The sequence below is a fragment of the Protopterus annectens genome, chromosome 10.part0, assembly GCF_019279795.1.
Source record: "Protopterus annectens isolate FY-2018-M chromosome 10.part0, PAN1.0, whole genome shotgun sequence".
NCBI lineage: Eukaryota > Metazoa > Chordata > Ceratodontiformes > Protopteridae > Protopterus > Protopterus annectens.
Genome location: NC_056744.1, coordinates 534,169,553 through 534,191,803, shown reverse-complemented (window position 1 = coordinate 534,191,803; position 22,251 = coordinate 534,169,553). Strand labels below are relative to the sequence as shown.

Genomic DNA, 22,251 nt, shown 5'->3' with positions numbered 1-22,251 from the left:
GCCTTCCCCTCCTCTTCCTCTCCTTTCCAAGGTACTCCTAAAGGTCAGACAAGAGAAGCCAAAAATGATACTGATTGCCCTAGACTGGCCATGCCAGCACTGGTACCCAATCCTAAAGAGCTTGTCTCAAGGCCCAGCCTGGACATTTCCTCTAATACCTCATTTGCTGACTCAAAAGAACAATCAGATCCTACCCAGCCAACTCAGAACCCTAAATCTGGCTGCATGGCGGATAATGTAATCATTCAGAACACACCTCTCTCTAAAGCAGTTTTGGATGTTATTTTGGAGGCCAGGAGGTCAAGCACCAGAAAATCTTATGCAGAAAAATGGAAGAGATTCTGTGCTTGGAACCAAGCGCAGGGAATTGACTCACTTGAACCAAATATTCCTCAGATTTTGCAATATCTAACTGAGATGCTGGACAAAGGCCTATCCTTCTCATCAATTAAGATCCATGCCTCTGACATTTCATTACAATACAGACCCACCTATTTTTTCTCATCCACTGCTAAGACAGTTTCTCAGAGGGGCCAAAAACATAAGACCTCCAAGGAGAGTTCCAATACCTACATGGGACCTCAATTTTGTTTTGGAAAAACTCACACTGCCTCCTTTTGAGCCTGCCAATACAGCAGAGATAAAATACTTGTCATGGAAAATCGCTCTTCTCCTAGCAATAACTTCAGCAAGAAGAGTCTCAGAGTTACAGGCACTAATGGCTGTGGAACCTTTTATTATTTTCCATCAGGACAGGGTTTCTCTAAGGACAAACCCGACATTTATGCCTAAGGTAGTGTCCAGCGTGGCTCTTAACCAAACCATACATTTGCCTACCTTTTATCCAAACCCACAGAATAAGGGGGAGAAACTTCTGCATACTTTGGACATACACAGACAGCTATGCTTTTACTTGGACAAGACTAAAGCCTTCAGAAAGACTGAGCAACTCTTAGTGGCATATGCTGCAGGTTCCCAAGGGAAATGCCATTTAAAAGCAGACTATTTCAAAATGGATAGGCCACTGCTTTTGTTTCTGCTATTCACAACATGGCAAATCAGTTCCCAAGGGCATTAGGCCACATTCTACCAGAGCAGCAGCCACTTCAGCAGCCTTCCTCAGAGGAGTGCCAACCAAGGATATTTTGGAGGCTGCAACATGGACTTCAGTGCACACTTTTACAAAGCACTACCATTTACCTCTACTCTAAGTCCAGAGCAGGCTTTGCCACTGCAGTTGTGCAGGGCCTCATAGCCACTCCAAACTCTATTTAGGCCCAGTCACCCAACCTCCGCTTTGGGATTCAACCCAAGTGTAATGACTGCAACAGTGTAACACAATGAACATAGTACAGTTGTGTACCTACCAGAAATGTAGATGTTCGAGTGTATTCACTGCTGCAGTCCAGATTACACCCCCACCATCCCCCTTTTTCTTTGCTGGGACTTATCTGTGCCTATCTATTCTATACAATCTATGTGGTGTATTTGCTTGTAGATGAAGGTTATGTGCATGCTTTTTTATGATCATAATTGTTACACCCTACCCTTTTGGGGGCACCTGACATCTGGGGCAAGAAAAACTGAAGAAAATGGTGTCTGCTGCATCTTTTATACCCATGGCACACTGATGTCAGGGAAGAGGCGATAGCAGCCAACGCTGGACCAGGACTTTGGAATTCGTGCCGACTGCGGGTAGCCTGCCAGCAGGATAACCCAAGTGTAATGACTGCAACAGTGAATACACTCAAACATCTACATTTATGGTAGGTACGCAACTGTACTTTTTGTTAACATTTATGAATTTAAATTTGTTATCTCGCAAAAACATTTTTAGTATGCCTGACTGAAACATTACTTTATTGGTAAACACTCAAAGTATAAAACTAATAATTTCATTTAAAAGCTCAAACATATAATTTATAGTTATCAAATGAAATGTTTAATAGTCACAGTAAAATGAAAAATACATAGTCTAGATAACCTAAGATGGATTTAATTTTATTATCTTTAAATGCCAATGGCTTAAACGATCCTAGCAAGAGATCAAATCTACTAAAATATTTAAAACTGAGCAAAGCACACATTGTCTTCCTTCTAGAAACTCATTTCAAAATAAATGACAATTATAAATGGAATCCTAAGCAATATATGATATTGGAGCAATCCACTTATAAGACAAAGACAAAAGGGCTAGCACTTTTATGGAAAATGAATGTGATTAACCCAGAAATCATTTACAAGTATGAAGATAAAGAAGGCCTTATGGCATTAGTAATAGTTACATATAATAACAGAATATGGACCATAGCCCAATCTATACTGGTTCCCAGGCATTGGAACAGGAACTGTTAAAAAACAATTGGATTTCATGTCCAATAATTATAAAGGGAACTTAATATTAAGAGGAGATTTTAACTGTATATTTGATATTTCTGAAACTACAAATAAAAGACTGCTACATACATCTGCTGTATCAAAAGCTTTAAACAAGTGGGTAGAATAATTTCATCTTGTAGATACTTTCAAATTTAAAGAAGATAAATCTTTGTTGTTTTCCTATCAAGATCACAGATTTTGTACCCAAACTAGAATAGGTAAAATATTTACTGCCCATGACTTACACTCTAAAATCAGTCAGTTCTCAATCACTCCCTGCTCCTTTTCAGAGCACAATTCATTGATACTAAAACTTCAAAATGGGTATAAACCATTAATCTTTAACTCCAGAAGTCCAGCATATATAACTAAAATTAAAGAGTTCAAACCCTGGTTATTATCTGAATTACAGTTCTTCTTAGATATTAATTGCACTACACAGATAATAAAATCATGATATGGACTCATTAAAATCTTACATATGTAGTAAAACCCTAACTTGGTATAAAAAAATCAGAGAATGGGATTCTGAATTAATATATGTGCAATACAAACTTTTGTCAGTAAAAGCTGAAAAAAAATCAAAATCATTTGGAGATGAAAAAGAAAGTAGAAGTATTAAACAATAAATGCAACAAAATTCTAACATAAAACTAGTTTACCTTTAGAAAAACTAAAAACTAATAACTTGGCCAATTCTCCCAAATATCTACATAATTTATACACAAGAATCAAAATACAGTCAAAAGCTAATAACATTAAAAGTATCTTCCATAAAAAGAAAGGGAAAATGTCTCGGATATAGGTGACATTCTTGATGCCTTTAGAAATTACTATATGGAGCATTTCCAAAAAGAAAATATACATATCGATTAATTGAATCTAGATGAAAAATGTTCTAATATAAAAAAAAAAAAAACAGAAAACTTAAAACTAGATCTGCAAACACCCATTTCTTACAAAGAAATTACAGATACAATAAAAGAGGGTAAAAAAAGTTCCAGGAATAGATAGCATAATTATGGAAATACATAAACTTTTTCCTTCAAAGATACTATCCCTCTTCCATAAAACTCTATCAGAAATTCAGTCAAAGCTTTAATACTACCCTCTCGAAAATATTCCTTAATCACACCAATACTAAAAAGAAAACAAATCTCCAAACCTCTGTATCTCATATAGACTTATACCATTATTAAATAATGACTATAAAATATTTATGAAAATATTAACTAACAGAATGAAAATACCACTATCCAAAACAATAAATAATGATCAAACTGGATTTATATATCATAGACACACACATGACAATATTAAAAGGATAATTTCTCTTATAGATTATGTTAATAAAAAAAATAAAGAAACACTCTTTGGCTTAGATACAGAGAAAGCCATTGAGCCCTAAATTGGTACTATTTATTCAAAATCCTAATGCTATTTGAATTTCCTGCATCCTTTGTTCATCTTCTAATGAATATATATACAAATAATTTAGTGAATGTCAAGTTAGGTCCTTTTACCTCAAAATCTATACGTATAACAAAAGGCACTTAACAACAATGTCCCATGTCACCAATTCTATTTGCTCTGGCTATTGAAATATTTGCATTTTCAATTCGTAACAATATAAAAATCAGTGGAATAGATGTTTATGAACAATACAATTCTAAAGTAAGTTTATTTGCTGATGACATTTTACTAATATTATCTGATACAAAAAATACATTAAAAGAATTAGATATATTAACTGACAAATTTCACATGACTTCAGGACTCCATTTCAATAAATCAAAATCACAATTTTTATTTTTAAATAAAAAAAGAACTGCAGACTAAGGGGGATCACATCATAGGGAAACAAGAATCTACCTTAAAATATCTAGGAATTGAGTTATGCAAGGATAATAATGAATTAGTCTGAAAAAAACTACAATAATGTCATCAATACAATTAAAATCTCTGTGAAAAATGGAACAAAATAATATTAACATTTGAAGATAGACTACAGATAATAAGAATGGTTTTACTGCCCAAGATCCTATATATATAGCCTTGACAATACAACTGTTACCAGAAAAAATATATACTTAAAGAAATAAATTCATGCCTAATAAAATGTTTATGGTTTCCCAAACGAAACAGAATAGCTTTAATACATCATATCAGACCATGGAGAGAGGGAGGATTAAACTTTCCTAATATAGAAACATATATAAAAGCATCAATATCTAAAACAATCTCAGATTGGATAAGTCCAAATTACTCTGCAAATTGAAAAGAATTAGTAACTGTAATATCAATAAATTAATTTGATTTACAAAACAAATGTAAATAACAGATAAAAACAATTATATAGTGGTGCTTTCTGACACACACCCTCATTCCACATTCCAAGATTGTGTTTCTGCCTTATATAGACCCTCCTTCCATATCACTCCCCAGCTTTATCTGTAAGACAGTGTTTATTCCATGGTAGACCCAGTTATTGTAGGGTAGACCCCCATTCCAATTTGTCTCTAAGATACTGCTCATCTTTAGTTTAGGCCTTCCCCTCCTTCATGATTATTCCCTGCAGAAGTGTATGTACAGTTGACCACCCCCTTTCGTCTCAGTACTTTTTGGCTAGTGCCTCATGTTGTTGGCATAATAATTTATGTATACTGCCCAATAGCTACAGGACCCGGATATCTCCAATGTAGTAGGAACAGCTGTAGATAATCAGGAACTTTATTTCACATAAAAAACAGTGATATAAGCGCTTTCACTCGGTCAGTACTGAGCTTCTTCAGAATGCAAAAATCTTTGTACTTTCATTAGCACTCGTTAAATAGTTAGAAAAATCACATGACCCTTCTAAACTCACTCCCTGTTAATTAAAACCACACGGAATCTTGTTGAATATAAACATGTGTGTGCTATCTAATAAATAAATTTCATTAAAATGTACAAAATTATTATATGCAGCCAATAACCTTATAACATAGCAAATACCTCCTTTCCTCTCAAACTCAGGTTATAGCCATCATATAAACATAACAATGTATAATCTTAATTCACAAAAATTAAGATAAACATTAAAATAGCAACTAAAATAGCACAAATTGCATTCAAAGCACCAACTGGTGTGCTAGTGTTATTATGTTATAAACGAGCCATTTTTAACTTTAATACACTGCTGATGTTAATATTTTCGTTCAACCCAGGAGCCCTTCCTGAGTCTAATTTGAGCTGCCAATATAGTTCACGGTTTTCAAGCCTGGCTTCCCAGTTACCACCTCTCAAATCTGGTATCAACTGCTCTAAAACCATGAACTTTAAATCCATGTGTTCACACACCTGTGAATGCTTAAAAAAAGCATTGTTTTCTTTGCCCTTAGAAACATCATAAAAATGCTCGTAAACTCTTCTCCTCAATTGCCGCTCCGTTTTGCCCACATAAAAACTATAACAATTCACACATATTCCTAAGTAAATCACCCCTTTAGTTCCACAATTAAAATAGTTGGTGGATTTAAATCTACATTTTCTAGAAGGGATGAAAACTGTGTCCTGATTAAACATAAAACTACACTGTTTACAGGAACCGCATTTATGTGTACCCACTTTTATCCTGTTTATTCTTGATCCAATATCTCCGTTTTGCTCAAACAGTTCCTTTAAATTGGCATCCCTTTTCCTTACAAAATGGGGGCAGGATGGAACATACTGTTTTGCTTCGCCATGTAAAGCTAATATAGGCCAATATTTTGAAATAATCTGTTAAATTTTATGGGAACTGGTGGAAAAAGTGTGAATGAAATTATTCTTGGAATCTAGTTATTTTAATTCTATTTCTTGGTCGGGAGTAGATAACCCAGTTCCTAACAAAGGAAAATACTTCAAATCTCTGTTTACTGTAACCTCCTGAATCATATGGTCAATCAATGTCCTGGGGTAATCCTTTTCTTCAGACAATGCCCCAATGATGTTAACTTCCTCCACAAAACTTTCAAAAGTACTAGATGTTCTCGGTGCTCTAATAATCTGACCCTTGACTATCCTTTTCTTCTGATAAAAGGGATGTCCACTATCAAAGTGGAGATATGAGTTTGAGAATGTACTTTTCCTATATAGCTTTGATTGGAAGCACTGATTATCATAATCTTTAAATAGAGTCACGTCTAAGTAATTTAATTTGTTGTGGTCAATGTTATAAGTGAAATTCAAAAACCCCGTGCTGTTATTAATATACACCAAGAACCAATTTAAGTCTTCCTTGGTACCTTTCCACAACAAACAGATATCATCAAGGTATCTCATATAATGTCCTATAAACTCAGACCATCGACTCTCAAAGACATGTTTCTGCTCCCAATAGTGTAACATACAGTTGGCATATAATGAAGCACAAGGGGCCCCCATCGCCACACCTTTCTTTTGGCGGTAAAACTCCCCATTGAAATGAATGAAATTGTTTTCAAGAACAATTTCCATAAATTCTAAAGTTAAATTAATGATGTTATTATCAAGGCCAGATTCAGATACTAAAACCTCCTTGAACCATTCCAATCCTATCGAGTGTGGAATACTTGGAAAAAGTTCTACAATATTGATAGTGACCATTAAAAGGTGCACATCAAATTTCTGTTGATCGATTCCTTTCAAAAAGTCCCAAGAATCCTTGTAAATATATGTGATAGAAGATAAAAATTTTTTCACAGTATAATCTATAAACTTCGCCAAGGGTTCAGCAGTACTTCCTGCACCAGAAACAATCGGCCTAAATTTAATTGGATCTAGACCTTTGTGGGTCTTAGGGATGCCAAAAATTACTGGGATTCTTGGCTTTTCCACGTGTAAATAATTATATAAACGCTTATTAATAGTACCTTGTAGTAGGTGATCATATAAATAATAGCTTATTTTGGAGTGCGCAATGTTGATTTCATTTAGTGATAAGTTCATATTGATCTGTTTCCTGTAACATATTATGTAAACAAGAATCATAGTCCACTATATACATCAAAACTACACCTCCCCCCTTATCAGGTTTCATTAGTCTACACTTTTCTTGTTTCAAAAAATCTATCAGTTTCATCTCCTTGTCACTAAGATTGACAGGGTAAGTGTTACTCTTAAACCGTTCCACATTCCTAATATCTCTTTCTACGAATTCCTCAAAGACCTTAAGGGAGGAGTGGATAGAGGGATTGAAAGTACTAAACCTTGTCAATCCTGTATTGGTGTTAGTTTGACCCTTGAAAAATATAGCTAAATTCAATTGCCTAATAAATAGTTTTAAGTCAATCAACATATTTGTCATATTAGAGGGACGAGAGGGAACAAAATGACATCCCCTAGAAAACAAATCAAAATACTCTTTAGTGGGTATCAATTCGGTAAAATTGAATATAGTGAAATTACCTTTTCTACAAATGACCTGTTTACCACCAATATTTTGTAATTCTGTGGTAGAAGTTAATATTTCCACAGATTTCAATTCGGGGGGCGGTTCCAGCCCTTGTGTTGGTATCTCGTCCCCCTCCCCCCTCTGGTGGAAGGATGCTGAAAATCCTGGAAAGACTGCTTCCTTTCCTTTTCCGCTATTCTTTCACTTCTTCTAAGGGCCTCCGTTCCAGGTCTAGAATAGTTACCATTACTATTTGTCCCGTTTATCCTATCTACAAAAACAGTATCAGCATTGTTTTCCATCCCCCACTTCTGGGGGCGGGGTAAGCTATTCCCTCTCTATATTCAAACAGGTCTCATTCTAATTTCTTAATTTTTCTATTCAGTATTTTTACACAGTATTGGTCCACTTCATAAAATACATTGTCATAGTTTTTCTTAACACTAGTAAAATTATTGTCATTAGTTACATTGTGATTCAAAGCATTCAACTCTTTTAACAAAATATCGGCTTTGGTCTCATAGTCAGCAATCATTAACTTAAGCATATCAATTCCAGCTTTGCTAAAAATTTCACACAGTTGATCATAAAAAACAGTCCCTGGTTGTGCACTATTAGGGAACTTATATAACCGAAGCCCCTTAGGGACTTGGTTAACTTGTACGCATTCTTTGAGATAATCTATCTCAAACTCATTACTCTTGAACACGTACAGTTTGTCCCTAAAACCATTGAAATTGTCCTCAATGTTTTTGTTAAAACCAATGTTTGAATTACCTTGATTAAAGTGGAACTGTTTAACAGTCCAAGCGCCGAAATTAAATTCATTGTGATTGTCATCCGTTCTGGTTCTGTGGGTCATACCAGTTCTTTTGTGCGATGTAGAAGCCTTGCCGTTACTCTGTGGGATGTTATAAGGAAGCTCATCGTCCACACTGTTACTAGCGTTCGGCGCAGAAGGTGTGACCCGCTTCCTTTGTTGCTCTGTTAGCTGTAGTTGGTTGCCAGGCAACCCTGTGCTCAGTTCCGTGCTCCATTCATGGATATTGTTGGAAAGCTGTGTTAAAAGGGCCAAAACTTGTTTAAATTCACCCCAAGTTACTGGAGCCATCCTTAAGAAGTGTTGGTGTTTCCAGAAAACTTCCCGAATCCGTTCCTTCTGCCATGGGTTCAAAACAAGATGCAGAACAGTGAAAAAGACCAAACCAAGAATCAAAATACTGCCCAATAGCCACAGGACCCGGATATCTCCAATGTAGTAGCAACAACTGTAGATAATCAGGAACTTTATTTCACATAAAAAACAGTGATATAAGCATTTTCGCTCGGTCAATACCGAGATTCTTCAGAATACAAAAATCTTTGTACTTTCATTAGCACTCATTAAATAGTCAGAAAAATCACATGACCCTTCTAAACTCACTCCCTGTTAATTAAAACCACACAATATCTTGTTAAATATAAACATGTGTGTGCTATCTAATAAATAAACTTCATTAAAATGTACAAAATTGTTATATGCAACTAATAACCTTATAACATAGCAAATAACTCCTTTCCTCTCAAAGTCAGGTTATAGCCATCATATAAACATAACAATGTATAATCTTAATTCACAAAAATTAAAATAAACATTAAAATAGCAACTAAAACAGCTCAAATTGCATTCAAAGCACCAACTGGTGTGCTAGTGTTATTATGTTATAAACGAGCCATTCTTAACTTTAATACACTGCTGATGTTAATATTTTCATTCAACCCAGGAGCCCTTCCTCAGTCTAATTTGAGCTGCCAATATAGTTCATGGTTTTGCTGCACTTTTCTTGCAAAATCATTCAATGGACATCATCTTCTAAACAACATTAGTTACAATGAAAGGTTTTGTCTTTGCAGTTGGTAGAATATAAATTTTGTGACAATAATTGTGATTGTTGACTATTTTTTTAGTTTATACAGTGATATTTGTAAAGTAGTCTGAGATCCTTCAGTTATAAGTGTGTATGTAATTGAACACAGTATCCTAATTTTATAGTTGTTACTATTTTAACCCTAAGCTAGGCTTATCTTTAAAACAATCCATAGCTACATAAGCCTTTTTTATTCCAAGTCTAGATCAGAGCTTAATGGAGTGCTAAGGTAACTGCTGCTGTCTATCTGACAAGTGCATTAAAATACTTTTGATTTCACAGTGTGAAATAATTTAGTACATTTATACAAAGGCTTTATACATTTTTTAAAGGTTTTTGCAGAACACTGTGACAGGTTAAACTGTACTGTTGTATGTATGCATATTTAGAATTTCATAAGCCTTTTCATCCAAAGGTGTGTGTGTGTGTGTGTGTGTGTGTGTGTGTGTGTGTGTGTGTGTGTGTGTGTGTGTGTGTGTGTGTGTGTGTGTGTGTGTGAGTGTGTATGCATATATATGTGTGTGTGTGTCTCTGTCTGTATTTGTGTGTGTGTGTGTGTGTGTGTGTGTGTGTGTGTGTGTGTGTGTGTGTGTGTGTGTGTGTGTGTGTGTGTGTTTGAGTGTGTATGCATATATATGTGTGTGTGTGTGTGTGTGTGTGTGTGTGTGTGTGTGTGTGTGTGTGTGTCTGTCTGTGTGTGTGTGTGTGTGTGTGTGTGTGTGTGTGTGTGTGTGTGTGTGTGTGTGCGTGTGTATGCATATATGTATGTGTGTGTGTGTGTGTATGCGTATATATATATATATATATATACACGTAGTGAATAATGATCATACACACACATTTAAATTCAGAGTTTTAGATCAGATAATAACTAATATGAGACTAGGAGATTTTAATAATACTCTTGAACAAAGGGAGACCAACTGGATCATTAGGTTACATAGTGATGCACCACCAGGATTAAATGGTCCAGTTCCTTTAAAACCTTTCTTGAGAGGGCGGAGATTGTTTAAATGATTTTATTGATGTTTTTATGTGATAGGTTCTCTTGATATAGAGTATTGTATATATAAGGATGCTTTTAACATGTTTGTATTGTCTGAAGAAGTGCTCAGTGGGGCATGAAAGCGCTTACCATATAGTAAAGATTTGTTATATCTGCCTTGGTGGTCGAGTGGATTTATTGGACTCCTTTAAAAAATAAAAATATTGTTTTAAACTAAAACTCTCAATTAACCATTGTGGATCCATTATAGCCTCATCGGGTGTACGGACAAACAGTACTGAGTGGGGTAGGACCAAGTTTTATACGGTAGCCTACGTTGCATTTTTTTCACACAGATAGGAAATAGATTATACTTAAAATCCTTTTTTTCACTCTTCCCATGAGGTTTAAATTACACAAAAAAGGATGGAAAAACTGAAGAGATATCTGTAAATGTCTCTGTTATATTATTTGGTGTAAGTGATATACAAATCAAAAGTGCAAGTCAGGCAATCATTCACAGTTTGTTAGCCAATAATTCAACATTTTCAGAAATTATGAGTTGGGCATATTAACTTTCTCTTAGATATATGCAGTCAAATGTACAAGAGGAATGAATATAATCCAAACTGCAAAACACATGATGAATTTTAATAAGTTTGAACAGAAGGACATTCTTCCCGCATTTTTAGACTACAGGACTGTCACCTTCACAACTGCTGATGGGAGAAAGGCTGATATCCAAGTGGCCTATGCCTTTTGGCCTGTTAGTGTCAGAAAGCAGAATTCAAACTTCGGAATTATTGAAGAGAGGGACAGATTATGCAGATGCAATATTATGGTAACATTGCCAGATTTATCTTTTTACTACAAGGAAAAGAGAGTGACAGTGAATAAGAATCTTGACTGAAACCTCACTTCAAGTAAAGCTATATGAGGATAATATCACCACAGTCTCTACAAGGAGAAAATATTCAGTTGTACAAAAGGAATTACAGACATTTTCAAAGATTACTAGATCGAGGCTATTTGTCAGACAATTCAATGCCTTGGATGTCTGAGATGCCTGAAAATCCTGGAAACGTGTCTTTAGCTGATTAGGGAGCTGAGGCTTCAGATTTAGGGAGTGTTGTAAGGTCTATGTATAACGCAGTCAAAGAACTGCTATCTTCCAGTTCATGTCCATGGACTGATGACTCCTTACCTACCCATAAAAGGCATCTGTGTTCGAAATGCTAGAGTAATGAATAGGTCATTTAGATACAGTGTGTTTATGTAATGTTTACAGTTAATTGTATTTCATTGACTGAGTTTATGGTATGTTTATGGTCTTAACAACTCACTAGCACAGCATATACATAACTATGACTCAGATGTATTACGCACATAACTGTATTTGCTATAGAATGTTGGTGTATCTAGTTAAAGGTGTATGTGGTATTCCTTTAAGGGATAGTCTTGTGTAGGGACATATGTCATGTGACCATGAGGGTTTGGGACACTCACGAGTAAACTAATGAGCTAAAAGCCAGTGTGTCCCATGTAGCTTTATTTAACAAGCCTTATACCTACTGCACAAAATGTAGCAGTAACTTGATCACAAGTTGAATCTGGAAGACCCAGCAGTACATGTTCTTGCAACTTGTTAAAAAAAAAACTTAATTAAAAGCACTTCTTAGTAAAAGCACAACACTGTCCATGCATTACACAATAAATAGTAACTAGTTACACTTCGTTACTTGTCCTTGACTGTAACTAATTGTACTCTCTCACTTTATTCCCTACCACTGTTCCTTATTTCTCTCTCTCTTATTAAAGAGGTTATCACATCTACTTCACCATTTCTCATTTAGAAGTTATTATGTATACCTCACATTATATTTGCTTGTGTCTTATCATAACAATTAGCAAGCATTTTAGTATTATTGTATATTGTTTATTGTAATCTCCACTGTAACAAAGTGCATTATGAATTATTGTGTAGTTTTTCTCCCCATTACTGCACTGAAAAGGGATTATGTTGCTGTGCTGGACTATCCCAGTTAACAAAAATAAGTAAATAAATCAATAAATAAATAAATAAAATGAAATCACTAATCATGTAATGATTCAGTGGCATTGAAGTAAGAAGCTGCTTGTTCTGTCCTGCAGTTAAGAAAACAGGTAGCTCTTGGTTCATGTGCATTTTAAAAAAAAAAAGAATAACATGTTTTTAAAAAGTACTTTAAAAGTAAGTGTTTGTCTTGTGCCTTTTAAAATAATAATTGAAAATATTTGATTTGTTATATAAATATGTGATTTTTTTTCAGGGATAATCTGACGTAAATTGCATTGTTTTCCTGTTATAAATGTAGCTTATTTTCAAAGTATTAGAGCCCGTCAGAATTCACAAACGTTATTCCACCCTTACTCCTTTTACTCTTCTGACTTTTATGCCAGTGTTTGCTTGCATAGATACTGGTAAAGCAATAAAACACATTAGGGGAACCCTTCCATCATCAAGCATGGTATAGTTTTTGGTTAAATAACTGTATCAAGCTGATCTCTGCACCTATGGGGTTTGTGTTACCAGTGGTTGTAATAGTAGTTTTGGTGACTGATATACCAGAAGTTATTTCTCTTCTCTACTAATTTTACTTATCTGTGCCAAGTTTAATTTTTGGTTATTTTTTGTTTTGTTTAAAGGAGGAAGCGGAGAAATTTTAACAAGCAGGCTACAGAAATTCTTAATGAATACTTCTACTCCCACCTTAGCAACCCTTATCCCAGTGAGGAAGCCAAAGAGGAGCTGGCCAAAAAGTGTGCAATCACTGTCTCACAGGTAAGGCTGGTATGCCCTTTAAGAAAAAACAAATAGGTGTGTTGCAGTTTTGCCTTGTATTAACATGTGCTATTTAGTTCATCATCTCTTTCTTGTATCAGTGGAAGTATTTAAGACATTTATAGTGGGAACAAATGTTTTGTACCATATAAGACAACAAAACTAAATAAAACTTACTTAGTTAATTTACATTTTTGAATGTGGCAGTCTTACTTTTAAATGTTTATTTGGGTTTCCTCAAGAGCAGTATTCTAATTTGGCATATTCTGGGAGGACAGCTGATAAAACTACAAAAGCCAAGCTCAAGAACAAGTAATCCATACTATAAAGTGAAGTTCAAAAAGGGAGCAGAAAACCCAAGCACAGAAACATGGAAGAATAATTAAAGTCCAACAACAAAACATACATAAGCTTTCGCATTCAGTGCTTCATCTGATATTAAAACCAGTGCAAAAAATGGCATAGTGTAAATCATGATCATGTGACTTTTAACCACCAATCAGTTTTGAATTTAGTGTCATTCATTGCACATGAAACATTGCATGTGTTTTGTAGGTGGACTTTAAATGTATGTCTGACTCCCTGTGTTTAACTTTCTGTTACTTTGATGGACAGTTGATAAACCCATACATCAATGTAGCAACAATAAGTCAGTGGTGCTTAGCTTGTGAATTTACTATTTCTGAGTTTTTACTTCAGTAATTTTTCTTCTTTATTAAAGAGTTTAATTTGAATAGTTAAATGGTTATTGAGACTAAATGGTTAATTGACTAAATTAATTGACTTTAGTTAACTAAACTAAATGGTTATTGAGACTAAAGAAGTGCTGCTATTTGGATGTTGACTGTAAAAAAGCGTTAACTGAAAGGGTTTCTCTTTTTGTCTGGAGTGGTTTTCCAGATTTGAATTAAGCTTACATAAAAAGAATGGTGATAGCCTCTTATTCTGTGCCCAGTTTTTTTTCATCTGTGTATATATTTGATTGATAAAAAATCCAGGATGTTATCATCCTTCAGTGCTACATTCAAGTGACTCCATGGTATGGAGATGGGGCATCTACCCAACTACAGCTGAGCTAGTACTGCCAGTGTCTAGGTGGTAGACAGCTAACCTACGATGGGGTAGGAAGGATTGGACAACCTTTTCCAAAGGGGGTGGCTGGAGTGAGGGCAGGAGATCATTAAGTGTGTCCTCTGGAGATGCATGGGGAACTGATGGCACATAAGTACCAGGGATACTCAAATGACATCTGCAGCAGTTCTGAAAAATGTAGAGATGTGCATTAGAGTCTTGCTTACACTGATGGAAGGATGAAAGCATGTAAAGGATTTTCTGAAAAGTGGCCTGTACTATAACAGTTAGAGGGGTTCTGCTGCTCATCCTTCAGAAGGCATGGACAAAAGTAAGTGATTATTGGCTACCCCACAACTTGTGTTCAACAGTGGGGAGGTGAGATGACCAAAACATAAAAATGTTTTGTTGTATTACTAGTTCTAGCTGTTATTGCTTATGTCAGTTTTACAGGGTACTACTTTACATTTCAAATATGATTTCATTTATTTGACTGAAATCAACTCAAATTAAAACTGCTGCATAGTAGATCGAGTCCAGGACCTAAGAGAACTTAAAACTGTATGCCAGACACATTTGAGTTCTTTCTCTAAGTGACCAGTTATTTAGAGCAACACGGGGAAGGAACATGCAGAATGCCTAGCTTTATGTATAGACCAAGAACTCACTTTCCCGAGAGATTATTTTTGACATACTGGGCAGATTCAGTGTTTTCAATGAATAAGCTGAATAAGAAACAAAATGATTAGTAAATTTATGCCACTGGTAACATGCTGCCAGTATGCTTTTTTTTCTTTTGTCCATCTGCAAACAACAGCATTTCAGGAATAGTCCTTTAATTGTCAATGTTCAGCTCAATGCTTATCAAGAGTCCCTCATCTTCAGGGTCACCTTTGATTTTGCTTAACATTTTGTTTCCCCTAATACAAAAGTGAAGATAGCATAAACATTATTCTGAATCTTGTGCAACTTAACCTCTGAAAATATTTTTGCTGCTTTATCTACATTATGGTACTAAGCTAAAAAGGGCTTAATGCAAACCTGTCAAATGGCCAGAATTTGAAAGAAAATCCAGATTTCTGCCTCATATTGTCTTTCTACCAAATCTTCGAGGATCATAGTCACTAAATAATGACAGACGTTTGTGTTTCAGACTTCATATCCTGCAGAAAAGGCATGATAATGAAAACAACTGCTACTATAGCAACTTTATTGTTTATGAAGATAAACAAACTGCAAGGAACCACCATGAAAAAATAAAATACAAAGGTTTAATGTAGAACGAGCGCTTTCACGCACACTCAGGTGCGCTTCATCAGGTTACAATTAAACAGAAAAAAGCCACTTTCTTTTATACAGAAACAAACTTTCAATTAAGCAATCAAAAGCAGTAATTAGATAATTTAAAAAGACAATGAGTCCAAAACTTTTTAAAGACATAGATCTTCCTAATAACTGTCAGTGTTAAAGCGCAAATATGTGAAGATGTCTTACATAAAAACTGTATAGTTCATCATCTATTAACATAGATTAACAAAATATAAATCATTAAGACTTCTCTGCACATTATCCATGGACTTTAATAACAAAATCCAACAGTACCTTGTATTATAAATCATGAACAATATTTGTTAAAATCTTGCGTTGCATACTAATATGTTCAGTCCAAGTTTATAACAACAATTATATTAACTTATGGCACCCGTATTTACAAACAAATAATGTTTGTTTACCTAACTAAAAAATGCATAATGTAAGCTCGTTAAAAAACACCTCGTATTTCATAAAATAAACCTATCTATCATAGGAATAAAATCTTCCAATACCGGGAACCATGCCCAGATATTTTTAGGCATATGTGAATATTGCAACTACCACCTAACGCCAGATATCAACTAGTTAGTCATTATATAAAGGCAAATCAAACATCAGTCATATCTGCAATCAAGCATGTTAATAATACATACAGACAATGCATAAAACCAATATATATTAAATAAACATTCACAATTCATATGACAGACTTTATTGTTTATAAGAGCAATATTTAAAATCTGTTCCTGATTTTGGGCCTTTGTCCAGTCACTGTTATTGACTTTGTCCACAATTCTTAGGCTAGGAGATTGAGAGGTATGAGTTGGTGAAATCTCCAAGGAATAAAAACCAGCAGACTTTCATCTAGTATGGTGCAATGTCATTCAGTTAGTTTAACTGTATTTCTATTTCTAGTGCAGACATAAAATGCGATATTGTGTGTGTGTGTGTGTGTGTGTGTGTGTGTGTGTGTGTGTGTGTGTGTGTGTGTGTGTGTTTTAAATATATTGTGTAGTCAGTTTAAAGTGATTGTAATCATGTCCTCATGCTTAGATTTGAATATTTGGTCCCTTTGCTAATCCTGCCATCCCATGTGTGTGTGTGTGTGTGTGTGTGTGTGTGCGCGTGTGTAATAATCACAGTATTCTTTGCATAATATGTACCCATCTGATGTTCATGTGGGGTGAAAATGAAAGAAATAAGGACCTACTTAATGTGTTTTGACTTGTTGCCTGTAGACAGAACAATTCCCTAAATAAGTTCATTCAACAGTGATTAGGCCTGCTTTGTGCTTTCAGATACCTCATATCCCACTAAAAAAGAAACGTCTTTTTGCACCCTTATGAAATTAGACTGAGAGAAAAGTGAAAGAAAAAACTGAAATAGCCACAATAATATATTCCACCTTGGTGCTTTCTGCAGCCCTTCCTTCAAAACATGTTATAGTGGAATGAAAGTGAAAGAATAAATGACCACAGTAATATATTTCAGCTTGTTACTGTCAATTAGTTGCATATATACATATTTTCTTACTAACCCCCTCATCCTGTAAGAGAGACACATTCTGTGTACACCTCCAATGTTTGTGTGTTTTTTTCTGTAACCCATGATCATCAGGTGCCCATCATACCTTCCCTTAGCCCAAGACCACCCATTTCCACTACTACTCCCCTGGATGGGGTCAACTGTGATGAAAGGAATAGGGAGTGAGAGATTGCCACATCTTAAATTGTATCTCCCCCTGCCCAAAGCCTTCATTGTCAGAGAGGGAAAAGGAAGGTGAAAACAATGGATGGGAGGCAAAGTTGAACTCAGATACCTTCACTGTTATATATAATGTCATGCATTGGGACATTTTTTTTTCTGTTAGCACTATTCCTATTGATATTCTGGGCAGACGTCAAGGAGGCATGTGTAAAGGCACTGTGTAGGACCTTTTGCCACCAAAATGGTAACATGTCATAAAAGTGCCAATGGTAACATGTCATAAAAGTGCCTACCCTAACGTGGGTTGTGTTAACTGTAAGACTGCATTATCATTGCTAGAGTTGTCAAGTTTTACCCATAATCTTTCACATGCCAACATGCTTCTACATGTTCCTTCTGAGGAGAGGTGAGCAGTCAAAGCCTCATCATTTCTCTCCTCCACAAGCTTCATCAAGTGCTTAGCCATTAGTGAAACGTGAGTCCCCTGGTTTATAATCAAGGTCTTATTTCTTTATGTTGTGGATTTAACTTTCACTGTTTGATTGGAAGAAAGTGAATGGTGTAATGAATACAGTAACATATTCAGCTTGTTGCAAATGTGCTGCTGCTAGACAAACCCTATAATGATTATTCAGCAATAATCTGGTCTCCCTGTTCTTTCACACACAATATAGACTGTGGTTTTAGATTTGGATGGAAGTGAAAGAAGTTCAAGAAACAAATGACCACTGTATAATATTTCATCCTGTTTATAAAAGACATATTGTACAGAGAATGCCTCCTCAGGCATTTTCAAAGGCAGGCGTTTTCTTCGTATCTTTATCTCATCTCTGATACTGGATGTGTAAGAATGATCACAGTAATGTATTCAACTTACTGTTAAATACAAACATTATGTCACTTCCCACCAAGCCACAAAGATGATCTGATATCTGCCATCCCCAGAAAAATAATGATTTTTATTTTTAACAGTAAGATATTGAGCCTTTATTAAAATGATTGTTTCTTTTTGTCTGTGTCTGCAGGATCACAGTCAGGGAAAATGCCAGACAGCAAAGACGTAGTTCAATAAATGAGCACCACTAGTGTAAGTTCTAATTTAAATGCACCCTCTTCACTGAAGTGACTGCTTTATATCACCAACAACAAATTCAGTTGTGTTGAAATGCATTCAACATTGCAAACAACCTGCTTTGTTCTTTTTCTTTTTTTTAATAAATAGCCTTAGGTATTTTTCTTTAATTCACTGCATTCAAGAGCCAGAATGCCTATTGAATGGCTGTGGAGTTCAATGTCAACCGTGGACTTAACTCCACGGATATAAGAAGGTATATAGAACTAACACTGGTGCTGCCAATCTCCAAATAAAGTATGCAGTAGTCATGCTAGTAGCACTGCCAATCTCTGAAGACAAATCACTGGTATCAGTACCAATCCCACTGTACCTGGGCCCAAGACAATGTTCATACTAGTCCACATCTGGCTATGAACCTTAACACTATCTAAACTAACTTTTTACAAGGTATGTCCATGTCATTGTGATTATAGGTCAAAGATTAAACAGATGTTTATTATATTTCTCCAAAAGTAAATCCAATTTTTGACAGAATTTATAATTCACATTAGAATATTTAGCTTTGCGTGTATTTATTATATAGTGGTTATGTTAATAAATTAAGAAATGAAGTTGAATTAGGCTTTTTCCATAATTCTTTGTTATTGTCTTTACTTACTTCAAAATGATGCCCATAAAAACTTAGCAAATATGTAGAAAATAACACACAATTCAGATATTGGGCTGCATTCATAATTAAAAATATGTTATGAATCAGCTTTGGAAAATAACTCAAACTGCAGATTCATAATAGGTATGTTGCCAATCAGCTTTCACCATTTTGCTACACCTTCAAAACAGAGTATCACTTTTATTATTTTATTAATCCTATACACAGTATAAAATATACTATATAAAATTTTGCAAGTAAATATTTTCCAAAATGGAGACTAGATTGTTTTCTTTGTGGGTTTCAGTATTAATTAATGGTTGGTATGGGACAGGTTAGGAAAATTTGCCTTTTTAAAGTAATTCCAGTATACCTCATTTATTAAGGCTTTGTAGTTCAGAAAAGTGTTATACAGATCTGATAATACTGATTTTGATGAGGTTTGTTGGATAAAATCATAGATATGTATTTTTTAAATATGGATAACTTTTTAGTTTACCCATTATTCGATATATTTTAGAAACATCAAACTGGTTGATGCTTCAACTCAATGTCCAACCCCTATCAACTACATTAAATTTTCTCATAATACCATCCACTGGTAATAAGACAATTATCCAAAACAAAACATCCTTCATCATCTACCCTAAAGTTTTATCACTATTAGTGTCTTCTATAAATTCTGTTGTGAGACAGTATGGGAATATGGAAAACAGCTTTTTAATTCTGTATGTTTAAAGATTAAGTTTTATAAGTTTTCAGAATCATACCTATCTAATTTTTATTTTTATATTTATTTCTTTATTTTACATTTGTTTAGCGTGAAAGTCGGACTGGGAAAGCTGCCCATTTTCAGCAGAGGCCTGGGGAGAAAAGCTCCACTAAAAACAGTGTTAGATAATACAATATAGCATGAACATGATTACTGTAGCTGTACAATAGAAAGCTTGTATTAATGCATTATAAAATTGCTTTCATGCACAATTCACTGTGGTTACATTTGGTGGTATAAAGCATAATTATACAGTGGACTGGATATGTTTCAATACACAAGTGAGAGAGATAGTACGATCCTTGGTATGTCTTTTTATACCACATACATGGGTTATAGATATGTTTCCATGTATGTTCAGGTAGTTTATCCTGGGTTGGAACAGATGCAACTCCGTGTTTGAGTTAGGTAAGATTTGAAAAGGTTTTTGAATTTTGCTTTTTTGTCTGTAGTTCTTATGTTCATGGATAATGGTATTCTATATTTTTTTCAGTGTAGTAAGAGTATAGGGAGTCACCTGAATGGTTTACCTTTGAATGAGTGAATTGCATATAGGCGAACGGTCGTTTCCGCGAACCGTAATGCCGAAATACAGACAACATTGAAGGATCAAATGTCAAAAATGGTTTGCTGGAAAGCCATTTCTGACATTTGACCCATGTGTTTGAATGGGAAAAAAGCATTCGCATATTTGCCATTCAAACACATGGTGAATCGGCATTGTGTTTTTTTGCAGCCGTAGTTACGACGTTTTGCACGTCGCACATACGGCTTTCAACAAAATAAAGGTAAACCCACCTGAACATTTTTACTTCTTGTAATGCCCAATAGGGATTTATTACTAGATCATACTGTGCATACACATCAGTATTGATTTAGAAGACCATAGTCAGTTGGTTAAATGTGAGCAGATTGGGTAGTTCTAGCCAAGCAGGACCTGATAGTGATGAGATCTAAAGGCATAGTTTGTTGCAAACTTTGCTATTTTGTTGTAGCAGGCATTTATTTTGATTAAGTCAGATTTATTAAGATTAATAAATATGGGGGATATGCATAAAGAGGTGTGGAGACTAGGTGGGTTCCGGCAATAATGGTTTTAGTATTACTGGAAATATATTGTTTGCATCTGAATAGAGTTCCTAGTTTTTTGTGAATATTTTTTTATTCTTTGTGCAATATGTTGGTCAAAAGTTCATGTTTTGATCTATTGTTAAACCTAGAAGTTTTGTTTGGGGTATTGGTGTAACAGAGGTTTTGTTTCTTGACATTATTTTGAATGTAGGGATCAGATCTATGGCTTTTGTGGGATGAAATAGCATCAGCTTAGTTTTGTTTGGGTTGAATATGAGCTGAGCATCTGTTAGCCATGTTTCAACTGCAACAAAGGAATCTTGTGTCATTTTTTGATGTTCTTGGAGGGTTGGGGCGAAACAGATTAAAGCTGAATCATCTGCATATTGGAGCAGCATAGCATGTAGGGTAGCGGTATGAAGGGTATTGGTGAGTAGGTTGAAGAGAAGGGGAACAAGGATAGCCCCTTGTGGAACTCCTAAAGTAACAGGTAACACAGGTAGGTGATAGGTCATTTTGCCATCTTAAAATTAGAATTTGTAGGATTAAAGCGAGTAGATCAAAAATAGCTAAAATTAATAGCATCACATTATCAATTATATTAAATTATTGATTGATAGTTTATATTTTTATTACATAAATTCCATATACATTTTCATTCTCTTGAGTATGACATACCAAACCAATGGCCTACTACCTTCAAGACCCAGGATAAAGCTTATGACTTTATATCTGGTAATCCTAATCCACCTTTCGTCTATTTTCTGATGTAATTTTAGAGGAATTCTTGGCCTAGTCAGGAACCAGAAGAAGTTTAAAATAAGTATGGTTTGGCAATTTACTTTTCTATTAATTTGGAAATAAGGCGGCAATATATATGGGAGTAGCTTATAATAATGAAAACTCAAAATATGGAAAAGGGGAATTTGCCCTTACCCCACCATTGTACTATCTCAGAGTTGTTATATATAATTAGCACTACTCCCTTACATTAAAAATATTTAAATATTTTGAGTTTTTGAGTAACACTGTTTTGAGTTTTCAGTTTTATCGACTATGTAGCGCGCTCTCTCTCTCTCTCTCTATATATATATATATATATATATAT

At 34.8% G+C, this 22,251-nt stretch overlaps 1 protein-coding gene across 1 annotated transcript in view; it reads left to right on the top strand.

Moving 5' to 3' along the window:
• PBX1 (PBX homeobox 1) overlaps nt 1-22,251 on the top strand; it is a 1,500,039-nt gene that overhangs the window by 1,035,945 nt on the left and 441,843 nt on the right. The window contains exon 5 of the mRNA XM_044085392.1: nt 13,349-13,484. Coding sequence (XP_043941327.1) covers nt 13,349-13,484 — 136 coding nt within the window. The remainder of the gene's footprint in view (nt 1-13,348; nt 13,485-22,251) is intronic.